At 41.2% G+C, this 13,516-nt stretch overlaps 1 protein-coding gene across 2 annotated transcripts in view; it reads left to right on the top strand.

Annotated features, from left to right (window-relative positions):
* Nucleotides 1–4,309, top strand: part of USP6NL (USP6 N-terminal like) — a 112,960-nt gene extending 108,651 nt beyond the window's left edge. For both annotated transcript variants that reach the window (XM_009086901.4, XM_018910378.3), the window contains one exon: nucleotides 733–4,309. In XM_009086901.4, the coding sequence (XP_009085149.1) occupies nucleotides 733–2,195 (1,463 nt within the window). In that variant the 3' untranslated portion in view covers nucleotides 2,196–4,309. The remainder of the gene's footprint in view (nucleotides 1–732) is intronic.
* The last annotated feature ends 9,207 nt before the right edge of the window (nucleotides 4,310–13,516 follow it).

The following is a 13,516-nucleotide window of genomic DNA, read 5'->3' as shown; positions in this document are numbered from 1 at the left end:
GGATTGGTGTCAGCTGCTTCAGTTGTTCTGTATTGATAAAAAGCTGAACTGAAAAAAAGATTCTGTGTACAGAGCCTTTTACTGGAGGTTTTTCATACTGAGGATGAAATTTCTAGGCAGGAAAGGGTTTAGGGGGAACAGAGTTTTAATTGTGTAGATGTTAATGAGGAGCTTCACCCAAAACCTGAAGTGAGAGACAGTTCAAAGATGTCATCTGGGAACTTTGTGCATGTGTGGGAGGAGCTGGTGGTGTGGCTTGCTAGAGGTGAACATCAGAGGATGAGTGAATGGAAAATAATCAAATGGGAGAGTGATATTGGGAAGGATTTTTAAAGTGGACAAAGTAGTTTGCTTAATGTAGCAATGTGAGGAGGGTTCCATACAGAGTAGGTGCTGTAACCAACATGCCATCTAGGAAAATGGGGTTTTGTCAGCAGTGTCATGATAGAGCAAAAGCTTGGTGAGATTGCATCAGCAGTAGGAAGAAATAACTTCCTGCAGGTTAGGATGGGTTGGATCCTACAGGAAAGTTGGGATGAGAGGCTAAAGAAAATCTGTGTTTGATGTCAATGTACAGAAGAACCATTGAGGTGTTCAGCAGAATGGTGACCCAGAGGGAGGCCCAGTTAATTTCTAGCTATTTGTGCTTGCATAACAAACAGATCAAAGAAGTCTTCTGTACAAATTTATGTTATTCCTGTTAAATTTATGTTATTCCTGTTCTTGTTTTAGGTAAAGAAGATGAATTTCCAAAGAAGCCATTGGGGCAGATTCCAACAGGACCTCCGCCCTCTGTGCTTAACTCCACTCCAGTGCTTAATGGACAGAACAGTACTGGTACACAAGCAGCAAGACAAAGGACAGAGAGAAGAACATCCACAGAAGAAGAATCAGAAAGTTCACCAAACAACCGAAAAAGAATTAACTCTGTGGAAAAGAAACCTTCATTAAAACAGCAAAAGATTCGACCAGTAGAGACACAAAACAGTTTGCCTAAGAATGAGGTGGATACCAGAAAAAAGCCTCAGCCAGCAGAGCAAGACAGCTCAAGTCTATACAATAATGCAGCTGCTAACCAGAATTCTAATGCTACTTCCAACACAAGAAGGGAATTTGTACCTAAGTGGAATAAACCGTCTGATATCAAAATAATGGAAAAGACAATGAAACTCACTGCAGAGGTGAAAGGGAGGTCAATAAACCATTCTGGTTTGGGCCCACCACCCAGTCCTGGAGAAATGCAGTCTTTGAATGTAAAGCAAAAGGTGAGGGTTTTGGATGCTGATGAAGGTAAGCGAGGGTCTAATGCATCTCAGTATGACAATGTTTCAGAGGATGAAACTGAGAACGAGAATGTTGTTGAAGAGATGCTTGAGAGAGCTCATCCACAAAGTCCTAGGCATGTAACATTTTCTAATAGTCCAAGAAAGCAAATGGAAAAAACACCAGCTCCATTAAAAATACCCAATAATTACACCTTCACTTCACAACCCAGATCTCCAAAATATACTTCTCAGTCTGACGGTCCATCTCATGGACTGAATGTAAAGCAGCCACTGCCAGGTTATAGTAATCCCCCTACTTACTATGGGAATTCTCCAAAGCATGTTTCCAGTACAGGCAGCACAAGTTCTGCACCTCTGCATTACCATGGGAATCGACCCAGCCCCTCTGGAAGGCCGTACGCTCATTTTATGGCAGATTATTCCCCAAATAAACTGCAAATGAATTCCTATCCTGCCAGTCGCCAAAATGCTCTTCCAGCAGCCCCTGCTCAGACAGAAGTCGCTCCTGTTGATGCATACACCAGCAACTCGAGGTCCTCCCCAGGTGTCAAGTTCATAATCCCTCCAGCAGATTATTTACCAGAGGAGACAAAGTGGCCGGATGCCTACACCTACAGACACGAGCCCTACAGGCAGCCCTGGAGCCACGACCTTAACAAAGGCCACTTGGATCATTTCCAGAAGTACCAGCATTTTCAGCCAACACCTTTACACGACCACAGACTTCCTGTTGTTCCTGTGGATAGTCCAGTGAGATACAGGACTTCCCCAACCTTGGAAGAGAATGGTTCCCCACAGTACCAATATGCAAGCCCATCAGCTCAAGCCCAACACTATCGGAACAGGACTGATGGATTGTCTGTGCATCTGACTGTGCATGAGTCTGTGCATGAGTCTGTGCTTCTCTGAGAATCTGGCTGTGCTTAGTAAAGTGGCAAGAACCAAAACCAGTTGAACAGTACTGTGTTAGTAGTAGTCCTCCTCAGTTCTCTGAAAGGTGGATGGTTCGTGTGAGTTCAGAAATAATGACACTTTGTCAGAGATGTTTCAGACTTTGGTTGAAAGCTGGTGGAGTTCTTGGACTTGCATGGAAGCTACTGGAAGTGATCTAATGCACATAGACATAGCAATAAGCTCATATACATCACGTGGTTCATGCTGTCGTCCCTCCTTACATTTTAAATAACTCGTGTTGCAATCCTGCCTAAAACCTGTAACACACTGAAAAGTTTTGACTGACATTGTTAATGCACTGTACAGATGTGTGCGTGTGTGCCTGTGTGAGTGTGCACTTACAGTACACAAACTCATACGGAAAAGAGCTAAAGAGTTTAAATTTAAATGCATTTAACTTTGGGCAAAGCTTGTGAAGTACTTTTATTTCATATTAATTTTTCTTTGTAATTTATTTGAGAAGCCATTCATTTTGAATGGGAATTTCTGTCATTTTTATACAGCTGCCTCAGCATCCCAGTATCTGTTCTGGGCAGGAGAGATGCTTTGGGATTTTTAATTTAATCATATGTGAGAGTTAATTTCCTCTCCTTTGACTACTGTTTGTCATTTTCCTCAGCAGGAAGGAGCAGGTAGGAAAAAGCAGATAGTCAAAAATGTCTCTCTAATCTGGCTAAGAAATGGTGCTTAAATTCAGGGCAGTGTTTAGGGGTTTTTTAAGTGCATCAAAATTGGAGAATTTGTACGTTTTCACCCAAATCTACCTTCAGAATGTCGTTCTATATGCAAAAGACTGGAGCACAGTGAGACTAATGCCAGATCCAGAAATGGTGCTGCACCCTTCACTTTTTGCCATGCTGTGCTGTCAGACTCAAACTGGTTGCAGGGCCAAATCTCACAGGTATCAGAGGATTGCACAGCTCCTTGACACCTCTGTGAAGTGCACACAGGAATTTGAGCTTTGCTCCAAGCTTGACATTCCCTGAGCTGTGTGAGTATGCAGTGTCCCTTGTTGAGTGGATTTTGTTGTGTTTTGCCCTTTTTCCCCCCAAATTGCTGGTGGGTTCCTGTCTGTGGTGGGGCGTGTGCTGCTGTGCTGTTGGGCTCACTCTGCACGGTGTTCTACACTAAAATGACTCTGACTGTTTTTAAGGAACCTTAAACTCCTGCTGATATAAGTAATTCTTTTAGTCTTTGCAGCTTTTTCTACTTTGTGTTTTCCTTTCTGTTTTGACTGTGAATTGGGGGTGGAATTAAAAGCAGGTGAAGTGGCACATGGAGGATGGAGTCCTGCGAGCTGCAGGACACGCTGACCTCTCGGAGCTGAGGCAGAGGAGGGTCTCACCAGGAGAGATCCTTGGAGTGCTGAACAGAGAGATTTCTCTAATACTGAAGTACTAAACATTGGTATCAACACCAGTTTGGAAGCTTGTCCTGTTCCCTTTTGTTTTGTAAGGTTTGCTAACTGAAGACATAGAAATGGATGTTATTTTTTTTTTCCTTTAAAGAATGAGCTTTAGTGCCTATTATTGCTGCAGGTTGGCTCTGTAAGTTTAAGGTACAGAAGTAAAACAGTTTTTACAAATGGAAGTAACATTTACTTAGTATGTTTCAAAACATTTTTTTTGTGTATATAATGTCTGATGTAATTTTTAATAACTGGGCAATTTTATATTTTAAAAATTGCAAAGTGCAGCGAAGTAACTGTAGCCAAGCACTACACTGAAATCCTAAACTAAAATTGTGAAGATAAATATGACTTGGGCTTACTTTAGTTCTGATTGCTTACAGCAGCTTAGAAATGTATGTATATAATATTGTGGCTAAGTGTAATAATCTCAGTGTTTAATGATGGTTCTGTAATTCATAACAAAGCTGTACAATTTATTTGTGCAAACAACTTGAGGCTCCAAAATATGTATCAGCATTAGTAAATACTGTAGATTTTTATATATAAAATATATACACACTATTTTCTTATTTCATCTGCAACAGTTTTATAACTGTGTACCCTATTTTGATGTGACTGTATTTTTAACATGTTATAATAATAATAATAATTAAGCTTATGTTGTTTTGTCTTTCTTCTTAATTATTTGGTTAGCTCCAAACTGGACTTTAGCTATTCTCAGCACAAATAATTGCTTTTCATAAATGAATCATGTGTATATATATATGATGTATCCTATTTAATTTGTACATATTTATTTTTAGACTAAGCAATGTGGATAAAATCTATATAATGCTTTTGCATTATTGCAGAAGTGGCAAGGTTATTGATTATAGTTTATTACACAGGCTAAACCTTAGTCTGTCATTTGCAAAAACTAGGAGCATAAACTGTGATCATTATTTTCTGGTTTTGTTCTAATAATCTCACCCAATACCAGTTTAAAAGAGAATTGTTGGCATAAGGAATTTGCAAAGTTGCATTGATCAAAGTGCAAAATAATAGTCTGACTGTGGCTTCTGTCTCTCACATATTTGGAGGATGCTGTTGAGTTGGTTTTTTAAAAAGAAAAGCAACCCAGCCTTGTGTCATCTGATTGTAGTGCAAAACACATTTTTATTTTCATTTAACTGGACAAACCAGACTCAAGGTACAGGCAGATTTGAGTCTGTCATTCATACCAGTAACAAAACCCACTTGATGCTGCAGAGGGAAGGCAGACACAGCTGTGCCAGTGCCTTGCTGGTGGAGGGGCTCATGTCAGTGTCATGGATTAGATATCCTCACAAGAGCTTTGCTGTCACTGTTTTCTTTGATCTGAAAATGGTGGAGTGGTAAGTATCAACATAAAATACTTGGGACCTTTTTTTTCTTCCTATGGCTTAATAATTTTCCAAGATCTCTGCTTTGAGCTGTATAACTGTAAGTTTCTTGTCCAAGTTAGTTGGCTTTCCTTGTGTGAGACAAATTCAGCAAAGGGATTTGGAGAATTAACACAGAGGAACTCAGAAGACAAAGTAAGGAGACATGTCTAACTTCTGTATGGCAAAAATTTAGTGAAATTAAACTAATTAGGATTTAAAGGGAAAAGAAAGGGCCTTGAGTATATGCTGTGGTTGCTTTTCCTTTCACTTGGATGCTCTGCTAGATTAGATCTAAAGACTTCAGTGTGGTACTGAAACATTTAGTCTTGTGCAGTACAAACTGTTGTGGCCATGGAAGAAAGACAGGATGGTATCTCTGGTACTCTTAACCTTTTTGGTGAGTGGGATGTGATGGCAAGATCCAGGTACTTGCTTACCTGTATAACCAAGTTATGTTATGCACTGCAAGTGAAGACAGAAGGGGAGGATTCTGGCATCAGATTTGGTGATGAATCTGAATCTAAACATCCACTTGCCTGGGCAGTTAAGGAAGAGAATCTGACCTCAGGAAAATTCTTTCCCTTTCTTCAGATCCATCTGTGGCCAGTCTGTAATGCAACACAGAGGAAAGAGAAAACCTGTTTAGCCAGAAGTCTGTTAAGGAGAGTGTTCCCTCCTACACCTGCTGATCACTACCTAAAGCCTTAAAGCATGATATTGTTTGCAATTGTTTCAAAAGTACCAGACTGGAGTGGACAATCCTGTTTTTCTCATGGCCAAGATGAGTAAATGCCAGTTACCTCTGTAATATCTGTCAGCAGCATGAATCCCTTGTAAAAGTAACTGTTCTATCCCCACTATCAGTAAATTTTCAAGGCAAAAAGCCAGAGAGTTTTAGAAATCATGGAGGATGCAGAACAGAAGTACCTTATTGCTAGTCAAAGATACAACATTGTAATAAACCACAGAATAATTCCAAAAATAGGTGCAAACAGTAAATAACATTGAAATGTCAAAAGACAGAACAGCCTTCCATTGTGGGGAAGCAAATCCAAAGCTTCCCTGAGGTACACTGACATTTTCCAGGGAGATTCTTCTCAAGAATCCTATCCTGAATTTCACATCATCCTCAATATGACTTTGAAATGGACTTGCAAATTGCAGACTTTTTTTTTAATCTCCCCCTTGGGTGGCATTACACTGCATGCACAAAGAAGAATACTATTTAAAATATGCCATCAAACGCCCACCGTTTCACTTCCAGCAGAGAACATTCCACTTTCCATACTTCAGTGAGAGGAAAATATAACCTTTTTTTGTAGTCCTTTAAATACTGCATTTTTGTAAAGTTCTGTAAATGTAGCATGGTTACAGTTTAACAGCTACTTAACCAAGTATGGTTCAGATGCTTGCTTAGAGATCCTCTTTAGAGGATCTTCAGATGGCATGAAGCTACTGCATAATTTGCTGCAGTTTCTTTTTTCTTTTGGGCAATATTAAGACAATCCAAATGCTTTTAGTGGCAGAGTTGCAATGAGGAGATGATTAGGCCAACAACTGAAATTGGAAATATAACTGCAGTCATTTTGGAAAAGCCTTTAAATGGTTGCCAAATCCTGGGAAAGATACCATTTTCTGAGTTCTTTGTGCCAAGAGAACTTATTGCAGCAAGGAACACGTAGGTCCCTCTCTTGAGTGATTTGATTCTTTCTGCTCGCACCAACTGCTTTTCTTTGTGCTTATGGAGTTAATATGTTAGTAGAAAAATCAATGGAACTTTTAGAATGAATGATGAGAAAACAAAGCTATCTTGTTCTGACTTTTCTTTCTTCCTTTTTTGTTTGTTTGTTTTAGTGATTTTATTGTCAGCCTTGTCAAGGTGAGCTGTGTGTGATGTGATTCTTCTGTCTTCTTTCTCTAGTAATGTGCCAAGGTGTTTTTCAGAGGCTTTGTGATGCCTTTTTTTGCTGCTGTTTCTGCTGTATATCAGAGGTTATTGTTTGCCTCCTCAGCTTTTCCTTTCTAGATTATGTGCAAATTAAGGGAACAAAAATTATATTCTCAGTATTGCAGTTGGTCAGAAATTCTCTAAGAAGGGTAATGCCTGACAGAAAGCAATTAAATCTGGCAGTTGGTAAAGGACACTGTATGGTGGAGACTTTTGTACAAGTCTGTGGAATCCAAAGTCTAAGGTTGCTTCTGCTTGGGGTTAAGCACCAAAAACCAAATTAGACACGAGGAAGAACTTTTTGCAAAATGCTGTGTCCTGCCACAGAAACATGGCAGCTTGGAGCTACAGCTGACCTGCCAGTCCAATATATTTGATTTGGTTAAGTAAATAACCTGTTTCCTGGTAATGCATTTTGTCAAATGTTTCTACTGGAAATGAGGTAAAGAATTGGGGCCTGGGCTGGGAACTGGGGTGCCTGAGCTCTTCTCTTTAATTAGGAGAACTGAATTTGGCTTTTGGTTCAAACCATCCACTTCAATTGTTGTAAGTTAAGGAGTATCTTTTAGAGTAACTTGTGGTATTGTCCCTTAGGACTTGGGGTTTTTTAATAACAGAAGGTCTGTTAGATTAGTTTGTCTAATCTGTGCCTTCTTTTTAAACTTCCCTGTTCCCATATTTCCCCAAAGTGAGCTCAGATCTGGGAATGACTCCATAGGTAGTAAATTGATCTTAGTGGTTGATGGTAGATCTCCAGTGCTACCATCAGGTGGGTTGGATGGTATTTTCAGGCACCTTAGCACTCAGCATGGAAACTGGGGTTTTACAATAGAGGTAAGTAAAAAAGCTTTACTGGTGCAAGGCTCCCCTTGAACCCTGCAGCAATGTGTTGTTTATAGTGAACTCACACAGCTTTGAAGCAGAAGGGCTGCTTCTCAAACATGATGATGCTTAACTGCCTTAACCTTTGGGAGCAGAGGTCAGTGCTGAGGTGGTAGAGCTTGTTTCCAGCAACACTGGGGTTTTGTTCCTCTGAAATTTCACAGGGAAGGAAACCACAAGGATTATCAAGTCCAGCTCCTGGCCCTGCACAGGACACCCCAAGAGTCACACCCTGTGCCTGAGGACATTGTCCAAACACTTCTTGAACTCTGCCAGGCTCGGTGCTGTGACCACTGCCCTGGAGGGGAGCCTGGTGCAGTACCCAGCCACCCTCTGATGAACAGCCTGTTCTAGTATCCAACCTAAACCTTCCCTGACACAACTTCAGACCATTCCCTGTCACTGTCACCACAGAGCAGAGATCAGTGCCTGCCCCTCCACTTCCCCTCACAAGGAGGCTGTAAACTGCAATGAGGTCTCTGCTCAGTCTCCTCCAGGCTGAACAGACCAAGTGCCCTCAGCTGCTCCTCATGTGGCCTCCAGACCCTTCACCATCCTGGTTACTCTCCTTTGGACACTCTCTAATAGTTTAATATCTCCCTTACATTGTGCTGCCCAAAACTGCACACAGCACTCAAGGTCAGCAGTATCCTGGCTGAAACACGGAGAACCCGTGCTCTGAGGAGGAGGAGGAGTTGGGTCCATTCCTGGACACAAGCCCCATGAAGGTAACCTAGAACAAACTGGGTATCATGTTTATATTAAAGTGGTTTTAAAACAGTTCTCTTGGCCTCAGTGTTCCTTAGAGACAGCTCGCCCAATGAACCTGTCAGTCTCCAAAGAAAGGGATTGTGTTGGAAGATCTTTCTTTGATGTCATTTGTTCAGACTTTGGAACTCCTGAAACCCTTCAGAGTGCTCTCCCTTTTTGTTCCCCAGGTTTTACTGTGTCAGGCTTTTTCCATCTGAGTTTTTTCAATTCCAGTAGATATGTCCACCTGTTTGCTTCTCCAGTGAATGAGTTTTCTTTCAATTCTTGTGTCAGCCTGTCATGAGCTTCATGCTTGGTGTCAATTCATTGCATTCTCCTATCCATCCCAAAGTCTGTCTTCAATTTACAGTGCTGTCACGTTGCTTTGGAGAAAACACTGAAAAAAGGACAAAGTACATGATTTGGAGATGATAAACCAGAAATTATGAGTGTAAAAGCCAATCATAAGCACTTTAGAAAGGCCTGCCTGGTGGCTGTGCTGTGAGCAGCACCTGTATCATCATAAGTGATAGAGGTGCTTATCTATTACCCTGTTAGTTGGAAGGGCTGGGATGATCAGTGGCTTTGCTGAGCTCGTTCCCTCAGTGATACCTGGCTTGTGTGGGAGGTTGTGTCCATGATTTGACAATTGATGCTGGTCAGCACAAAGGAGCAAGTCAGCCTTTGCTGTATGGCTGAGCACAGAATTCTCTGTAAATATTTCATCACAAATAGTGAATAAAGAAGGAACAGTCTCTCCTTGCCATGGAATGAGTACACTCACAGCTACAGGAAGTCATTTGCAGCTGCTGGAGTCGTACAGAGCTGTACCCCAACTTTTTTGATGCTGTACATTGTGATTTTGCTGTGTAATGTGTAAAAGTGCAGCACTTACCTCTGGTGTGCCTTTTGCCATGCAGTTGTGCATCCAGTGGGCAGTGTCCATCCTGCCTGCTCCCACTGCTTTCCTGGTGGACTCAGTTTCTGTTGGGCATACCAAGTCTGACAGGGAAAGAAATTAGCCCCTTGTCTGCTCTAAGTATTCATGGCTCCTCCTGGGTGCTGGTTGTGGGGTTTATTTATTTTGCGACAAAGCTTCAGAATATATTCATTTTCCACATCTCCCGGTCTTCCCTGCTCTGTCCAAATTTTGCCAAATACTAAAGGAGAGGGGGAAATAATGAATTCTGGAGTTAAGCATCTGTGGACTTGACCTGCTGGAAATTGTGCAGCTCTGTCTGCTCCCCACAGAGAAAAGTTCTGGTAGCCGAACTTCAGAAAGGAACAAAATAGTTTTGCTCTTTAAATGCCATTATAAAACCCCACGATTTCAGTGACTGGGTGGGGTGTCACACTGGGCAGACATTTATCATTGCAAATGTTATGTCTGAAAGGCTTTAAAATGCTTTCAGAACGTGTGATTTTGGGCACATAAGCAGATCACTTTTATTATAACCTTCATGTTGCACTCAATAGGGTTGGTCAGGTGATGTTTTTCCCTGTTCATTTAAGTGGTTTCTTACAGAGGCCTTTGAGTTCCAGAATAATGTTCTGTGCAACCCTGATAATTACTTTCCTATTAACTGGAAGGCCAGACTCCCTTGTCTACCACCCCTTTTAGAAGTGAATCATGTTCTGATATTAAAATGACCCTAAGCTGAGATCTCAAGTTTCCTTTCCAGCTGGACTAATGGGGCTTGTAGGAGGGAAGGAAAACTTCCATGACTGCTAATTATCCTTGGTTTGAATTAATAAAGGAAAATTACTTAACCACCCATCCAAAGATGGAGAGTTAGCTTACCTTTGAAAAGACTTGCCAGCTGCTAACAAGGTAGTTGCACTGGATTTGCCTTTTTTAAAGATACCTTGGGTGTATCCCCTGAGTAGTGGAGGCAGAAGGATTCATCCTTGTGTGCACTGTTTGCTGGAAGGGCTCAGCACAATCTTGGCTGGCAAGTTGGCCCCCTCAGTAGATGCCTTTGGAGCTAAACCAAGGACTGTGTTTCCATCTACGAGCCTGACCATGACCTGTGGAGGCCATTGGGGGTTCATAAGTAATTTTTAAGAGGTTTATCTTCAGAAAAGGAAGGCAAGCTGTCTGAATTCCTCTCTTGCAATTCATTTCTCTTTAAGCAATACAGTAGGAGTGAATTGCTGTGGGGTTGGAATTGTTTCCAGCCATAAGAGCAAACAGTGCTCAGCCAATGCTGAAGGAGCACTTTCCATGGTGGTGTTCCTATAAGGGAATTGCATTTAATTATTTTAAATTATTGAAGCAGGCCAAAGGGTTGTGTCCAACCTTTCAAGTGACGTAGTACCCACTATTCTTCATATAATTTGAGGAGCCAATGTCCATGTCACTCAAGAAGGCAAGTAAGAACTGTCTTTATATCCTTAGCATCGAACAGATGATCAGTTTTACCATGAGCATAGCTGAGCTACTTTATAAAACCTCCCCAGCCTGCATTTTCTGTCTGACACTTTGTTGATAGTGTTGCTTATATGAAAATCCTGCAGCCCTTTTATTTTTAACTCCTGTGTTAATGATGGGGATGCTTAGGGAGAAATTCCCTCTTTGCTTTTTTGCCTTTGCTGTGAAAAAATAATAAATGCTTGTCAGCCTAACAAGATGTAAAGTGCCTTCCCTGCTCTGCAACATTTAATTCCTGAGGTGTCTTTGTAACTGCATTTTGTTTTGCTGAACAGAATTTCTCAAATATTTTCTATCACATCAACTTGTGATAAGCCCAGTCTAACCTTTTGGACTTATTTTTGTCTCAGGGCATTGTTTTTCAGTCACTGCCTGCTTCCTTTCTCTCCCAGCTAGGAGATGAATAGACCTAGAATAGAGGAATGCTGGTGGTGCTTTGAGGTGGATATACCTAAAACTCTCACTGCAGCAGCTAACAAAAGAAAATGAAAATGGCTCTTTGAATTCAAAAAGCTTTATTAGAATGTCAGCTAGAATACTTAATAATCTTAATTAGAATTCAAAGCTATGAAGAACATTCTTAAATATTTAAGCGCTCTCTGCCCTTGTCCATTAAGTGCAGATCTTTTCTTTTCTGCCCTTGTCCTGTGCAGATCTTTCCTTCCAATTCTTCAGTCAACCCAGCCATGGTTTTGGGGGTTATTGCAAGCCCTGAGCTGCCCCTCTCATCCACAGAGAGTTGTCCCCATGGGATGTTCACTCCCTGCCCCTCTCTGATGAGTTTTTCATTGCCAAGTTTCTGCTCTTGGCCCTTCCTGCTGCCAGGTCACCTTCTGCTTGTGGAGCTCTTTCCTGTGCAGGCTCAGGAACGCTCATCCTCTGAGGACTGAGCCATGCCCACCCCATCTCTGTCTCCTTGACCGTGGGAACTGAGAAACCACCTGGCACAGAACCACAGCAAAGGCTGGGGCAGATGTGGATGGGTCTTGCCTGCTACCTGCCCAACCTTCCCTGCTTCTTGTTTGCAGCTGGAGAGTTCCTCCTGTCCTCAAGAGGAAAGCCTACCTGGCAGATCAGTCCTCCAAGACTGTAAATACAGAGTGCATGAGCCCACTGAGCTCAGCAGAGCTGGGATATTTATGTGTGAGAGAATTTTCCATAAGCAAAGTGAAAAACCCATCAGTCTTTGCATGTTTGGTGCCTGAGAATAAAAATTTTGGGCAGGTCTTCATAACTGTTATTGATACATTTCATGCAGTGCAGTGCAGGGTTGTCACTGTACAAACAGCTCTTCGTGTCTGATTTCCATTTTTCTTTTAAATTACATTTCTTTAATCTTTAATTTCACTCAGTATTTGGATTTTTTTTTTAAATTTCATACACAGATGTGGGATGATGCTTTTATCTGTTCTCAGTAATACAGAACTAAGTTGGTTCTCTCTGAGTTTCTCTGTAGGATACCAAATATTTTCCTCTCTTCAGTACAGATGAACCTGTTGCTCTAGAATACATTTATTTATTCACATTGAAAAACTTTTTTTGTTGTTATTTTAATGGGAGTCTTTTCTGTAAAGATGTTGTTTAAAAGCTTGTATTTGAAATGAGATTTTTATTGTAACTGCTCCAAGAGGACCCTCATAGCCTTGACATCTGAAGTCTTCCAGAAGAAGCTAAGTGGGCTCTGTGTTTGAAGTGGCAGCACAATGCAAAGATGTAGCAGGAGGGAAATGTATTGTATTAATTCTAACAGACTTCAAGAAACTTATAATATCTATGAAAGTTCTTCACATCTTTTGTTCAGAAGTGTCAGATATAAAGAATGTTGAAATCAAGGACAAAGATGCCACAAAGGCTTGTGTGAGATGGAGGACCCAGACCTCTTTGTGAGAGTGAGACAACTTCTCTTGTGCTTCTTTCACAGAAATAACAATAATAACAATAATAAAAAGCTACTCAGCAACATCTCTGAGCACAAAGGCTGAACACATCTCTGTCCTGTGAGACTGAAATGATTATTTAATAGGTAATTAAACCTAGTCAAGGACAGTTGTCACACCAGGTACAATCTGTGTTTGTGACTTTGGTTGCCAGCTCAGGTCATCACTTGTCCCTAGACAGGAAGGATCAGGCTGTGAGTGCCCATTGTATTTAGAGAAATTATTGACCTCCCTTGCCTGTGAGTTTGGGGTCTTTGAGCGGTATCTGATGTGGGTTTTATGAGTTGCAGAAACTTTCAAGAATACATATATTATTTGGCTGTAAAAATGGGAACAAATCAAGGGAACTTAGACATCTTCCTGTTCTCTGCTTCTAGCTGACTCATCTTAAAACTTAGAGCTGAGGAGCCTAAATATTGTCTAGAAAAATAAATTTCCAGAGTAGAAAGTGGTTTTACAAAGGCACTGACTTCCAAAGAGCATTTACTGTCTTGTCTCTGCAAACTATTGAGAA

This window comes from Serinus canaria, chromosome 1A (genome assembly GCF_022539315.1).
Source record: "Serinus canaria isolate serCan28SL12 chromosome 1A, serCan2020, whole genome shotgun sequence".
Taxonomy (NCBI): domain Eukaryota; kingdom Metazoa; phylum Chordata; class Aves; order Passeriformes; family Fringillidae; genus Serinus; species Serinus canaria.
This window is presented reverse-complemented; position numbering and strand designations above follow the sequence as displayed.